This window comes from Crocodylus porosus, unplaced genomic scaffold (genome assembly GCF_001723895.1).
Source record: "Crocodylus porosus isolate Cpor-Errol unplaced genomic scaffold, CroPor_comp1, whole genome shotgun sequence".
Taxonomy (NCBI): domain Eukaryota; kingdom Metazoa; phylum Chordata; order Crocodylia; family Crocodylidae; genus Crocodylus; species Crocodylus porosus.
In genome coordinates, this window is record NW_017728950.1 from 708,023 (window position 1) to 713,411 (window position 5,389).

General features: G+C 41.1%; 1 protein-coding gene across 1 annotated transcript in view; it reads right to left on the reverse strand.

Annotated features, from left to right (window-relative positions):
• Nucleotides 1-5,389, reverse strand: part of LOC109323730 (fructose-1,6-bisphosphatase isozyme 2) — a 32,524-nt gene that overhangs the window by 3,863 nt on the left and 23,272 nt on the right. The window contains exon 6 of the mRNA XM_019555422.1: nucleotides 735-854. Within this exon, the coding sequence (XP_019410967.1) occupies nucleotides 735-854 (120 nt within the window). The remainder of the gene's footprint in view (nucleotides 1-734; nucleotides 855-5,389) is intronic.

Sequence of the window (5,389 nt, forward strand, 5' to 3'; positions counted from 1 at the left end):
AGCCTCCTGAGCTTGTCAAAGTCAGCTTTCCTGAAGTCAAGGACTTCCATGTTGCTGACTGACTTGCCAGCTTTACGGCGGATGGTGAAGGTGATCAGCTCGTGGTCACTGTCACCTAGCTTCCCATCTATCACTAATCTTGAAATGGTTTAAATAGTTGGGCAGAGTGTAACATGGTAATTTGGATGGTTTTACAAGGAAAAGTCTGTGTTCACACTGATCACAGAAATACTGCTTTCTACAGCTGTGTTTAAACATAAATGTGCCATACTAATCCAAGAGAGGATAAGGCCATTGAGTCAGTACAGCAGGCCAAGTCCATAATGGGCTAAGCCCTACAGCAGTGGTCACCGACCAGTTGATCTCAATTGACTGATCAATCGTGGAGCCTCTGACATTTGATCTCAGTCTGTCAGAGGCTTCACGATGGGGAGAGAGGCAGGATGCATGTGGCTGAGCTAAGCCATGCCCCTTGCCACCCGGGCCAGGCTGGGTGAGGTCAAATCCCAGTCGGCTTGGCAGGGAGGCCGGGGGAGCAGGGCAGGACAGGGCAGGGGTGGTAGATCCTGGGGTGTCCTTTACCTACAAAAAGTAAGTACAAAAAGAACAAAAAGTTCACCAGAAAAAGGTTGGAGACCACTGCCTTACAGTATACTGTATTCTTCTCTATGCTGGTTCCAATAAATACAGAGAAGGGCAAGCTCAGGAGGAAAGGAGAAGACAAAACAGTTTACCTTGCCTTTAGGACTCTTCTGGTTAGCTGGATACATAAAAATCCCACCATACATCAGCGTACGATGAACATCAGCCACCATGGAGCCCACATATCTGGCACCATAGGGAGAACTGCCATCCTGTAAAAACAGATAGAGACTTGGAAGCTAACAGTGTTAAATCTCCCAGGCCAGCTAGCTGGCAGCATAGCAAATATCAATGTTCATTCCACTTTGTTTTAAGGCAAGAATCACGTCATCACTTATAAGGTGCTGTAAATGTTGACAGGCCTTAAGTATGATACACCCAGCTCCTGAAAAATGTAGTCATTTCACTGTGATTCCAAAATAAAGGCTGCACCAGTCTTTAATCTTCTCTTCTAGGCTGGATAAGCTATTCTAAAAGCATGTGTGCATGCTATTTCAATTAACGAAAAGGCAATGCCATCTCTCCACTGAGCCTAAGCACTCTGTCCTAGACAGCCAGTAAGAACTGAACATGCCTTTACTTCATCAGGTGATCAGAAGAATGGGTCTCATCAGCTGCCATTCCCCAAGAATGAAAATGCAATGAACAGAGCACTGAAGATAGGCCTCAGATGCATGGGCAGTGTCCTGAGGATTATTGGTGTTTTGTTTCCAGACTAGGTGCTAGAAACTGAAGATGGCTTCCATCTTTATTTTCAAGATTAGCTCGGGGGATTGAGGGTTATTTGTGTGCATGGATTTGTTTAATTTGATCTTTTATTAAAGAATAAATCAGTAAGGAAATAGATGCCTGTCAAACTTGGCAGTGTCCATTTAATCTATGATGATTTTTTCCATTAAACTATATTACTACCACTTGAAGCATTATAGTAATATTTAGCAGAGGACATTAGAAATGTACCTGTTCCTTCTTCCTAATAAAATTATGGCTCTCATCATTGCCTCATTTATTTTTTGTTCAATGCATATGAGTGCAATGAGCACATAGTAAACTAACTACAAATATTAATTTATTAAAATCATCTCACAGCCCATCTGTTTAACATGCATTCTTCAGTGGGTAAATGCAAATAATCTAAAGCAGTGTGTATAAGACTGATATAACTGGATCTTATTAAGGTATTCTTCCTAGCAAATAACCAAAAGGTGATAGCAGTTCACAAGATAAAGATCTAATTCTGTCACTGCAGAAGTGCAGGTGTACCGCTGAACTTTCACAAAGCCCTGTTTCCAAGCAGGATTGCATATGTATCTGTCAATATGGAAAAAATCCAATGCTATTTTTATGTTTACTTCAAAAGATAACTTGTAACTGCTAACCCCAACTGCTCAACCATCAAGCCAGACCCCAAAATCATGACTTAGAATTTTTTTTTAATGCAGTTGTTTTTCCTCTGTGTTTGAGACTTCTGGTATCACATTTTTTGGAAACCACTGATACACTGAGATCTCTGTATCATCACATCACTCAGAGGTTTTTAAAAAACCAAAATAATATAAATGAGATAAAATCATGAGAGTTTATATTGCTTGTAAAATTGTGTTAGGGTTATTATCCCACTTTGTATAATGCAAGTTTGGCTACAACTGAACTATTTTCTACAATTCTGGTCTGGGCATATTATGAAAATTAGTGGAAATATAAAGAAAGATAATGAAATTGGTACAGGTTTCCATTTTTTTTGTTTGTGAAGCTTGAACCTAGCTTCTTATAGTCATGGTATGACTATAACTTGTAAACAGCTGAACTGGGATTATTTAGATGTTTAATAATCTAATTTCCATGCATAATCAGGTACTTAGATTGCTAAAGGATATCAAGTAACCTCACAACTACTTGCATCCACAATTTTTCATGTGTAAAACCTGAGGATGGATTAAGAACTAGCTGGCAATCTAGCCCATATATTAAAACAGAGTACATCAAACTTGCATAGGCTTGGAAACATGAAGTTTCAAGGGGAGACATAATATGTAATTATCTGCATGTTAGCAACAGAAATCAAAGATGGAATTTCTTCATGCTATCAGAAGGTAGTAGAACAAAGTTCAATGACCTGAAACTGCTATAAGTAAAAGTTTAAGTTAGATATTAGGAGGTCTTTATTACTGACAGTTTTCACCATTGCAGAGCAGTCTGTTGAGGAACGTGCTTGTAGCATCATGACTATAAATACTTGAGGACATGGGTAATATATTACTAGGAATGATGTGGAAAACATTTCTGCAAAACTACAGATGTTCCAATGAGACTTGTGATTGTACCTGTGATTGTAAGCCCTTGTGATTGTACTGATAACTGTCATTGTAAATTCTTCTGATAATTTCTAACAATGCAAATGAAACAGCGCATAGTCATACCCAGAAGTTTCATTTACTAATGCAGTAAAATGAATTATGAATAAGGTTGCCAGGCACTTCATGTTATAGGCTCCTGGTTTCCACTGCTGCTAACTTTGTTAATATTTGACTGTTTGAGCGGAAATGTTATATGCCAAGTGTCTGCCACAAGATATTGAGGGCTTTTTATTTTAATTTCTGCCCAATTATTTCAGGTGTTTCTAAAATGAGTTTAGGGAAGATAAACTATTTTACCCTTGGCAAAAATAAAACAAAACAAAACAAGACAGAACAACTTCCCCCAGACTTTTTTCTGACAAGCCCTAGACTTCCTCTTCTTTGGTACAGGAGCATGAACTTTGTGTTAGGGTTACACCTTTCACCAACAGACTCGAGCCAAGAGGAACAGGGAACTTGAGGTAGGAGAAACTGAAGACTAAGGGTGGTATAGGGAGATAAAATGGATGATGAATTAGGAGGTGGGGATTGGGACTAGATAAGCAAGGAAATAGGTCAGGGGTCCAGAAGAGAAGAGAAGGAATATCTGGATAAGGAGAATGGGGCAGATGTGAGAATCCTGAAGTGAGTAGAGGAGACTGGGCCTGACTGAATGCTGGGAATGGGAGCCATATGTGAAGAAAAGACAGGACTGGGGCAGAAGAGGCAGAAAGGGTTAAACATGGGCGGGAACTGGGAAGAACAGTCTGTGTCCATTATGGCAAGCATCCTGCCAGATCCTATGACCCATCTCTCCTCTGCTGTTAGCAAATATCTTGAAACTCACTCATGGTGTATCCCATCCCTCTCATGTAGATCCTAGAGGAGAAGAACAAATCACTACTGTTATCAGTTGTCTGATAGCTCAAGTGACAGCGGTCTTTGAAGTGGATCTAAAGGTTCCAGCTCAGCTGATGACACTGCTGGGTGTCCATCTGATAGCACACAATGGAATGTATGCGCTTTTTCTGTTTATCTTCTTGAAAACTCAGGAAATTACCCATAAAATTACATTACTGAGCACTTCTGTGGTTGCAAAGTCAAGCACTGAAAACTGCTGTTTGCTCACAGGACCCCTGCCCTATTCCCCATTTGGGACCGGATTTTTCCCTGCCCTGGTAAAAATCAAGATTGTGCAATGAAGAAGGCTGTTGCTCTGTAGGATTGCTGCTTCAGTGGTATAGAAAAGTTGGCAGTTGCCTGAGGCAGGGAGCTGCTGGTCTCATGGATCAGGTAAGGTTCAGGCAGTTGAGTGCTGCCCTCAAGAGCAGAATACTATTCCTGCCTCTGCCACAGGGTTCCCATGTGATGCCAGAAAAGTCACCTGATCAACATTTTCATAGGTTTTTTCTAACATAGGTCATATGGTCCTCATTTTCTGAGTGCCTGACTTGAGCTCCTGAGATCTGGTTTGCAGACATGCTGGGCCTTCACAGCATCAGCTGCAGTTCTTAGGTGCTTAGAACAGATAAAGTGTTGTCTACTCTGCTAAGTGCTCCTCAGATCCTATCTGCTTCAGTTTTAACACCCAAAATTAGTCAATACTTTTTGGTCTTCCTCTTTCTATGCTTCAGCTTCCCCTCCATAAAATGCCACCCCTCCACCTCACAGCAGCATTGTGAATAAAAATCAATTCAATTTGTCAAGCTCCCAGATACAATAGTGATGAGGAGGCCCACACGGACATGAATAATTCATTTTTTCAGAGAAGCATCAAAAGTCATCCCAAACCTAGTAGCCTATAGGGCTAGTCTGGTTAAGACATATCAGTTTCTATTGCCAACAGCATGCAAGGGCTAGTATCACACCCTACTGTCTTTAACTCCCCAGCTTGATTGATCAGGTACCCATTTATAGCAAGGGAGATTAGGGAAGTCATTTATGAAAGTCTAGAGCAAGACTCAATCTTACATTGCAAGCACTGTAACAAGACACTACTCTGCCACCACACCCCTCAGAGGGGATTGTGTGCAGCAGATAAAATACAGCATCCACACTTTGGACTACGAGGAGAAAACAAAATATCAAATAACTAAGAAATGCCTATCTGTTCTGGGAACTTGTGGCAACAGTGGTATATGACTGGGTAATTACCATCTGATACGTATTTGCTGGTTGCCACATGGGGCCAGAAGGGAATTTTATTCTCCTGCTGCTGCTACATGCTTCAGGATTTTTTTAAGCCTTCCTGAGTATTAGGTGTTGCTGCAGCCAAGGCTGGGGATTTTGACTATGGTGTACTAATACTCCTGCTGGAACCTAAACCCAGAGGTTCCTGGCTAAAGAGTCTTGCCCCTCTGCTCAGGATCAAACCAATCAGCATATTTGGGGTCAGGAAGGACTTTTACCCC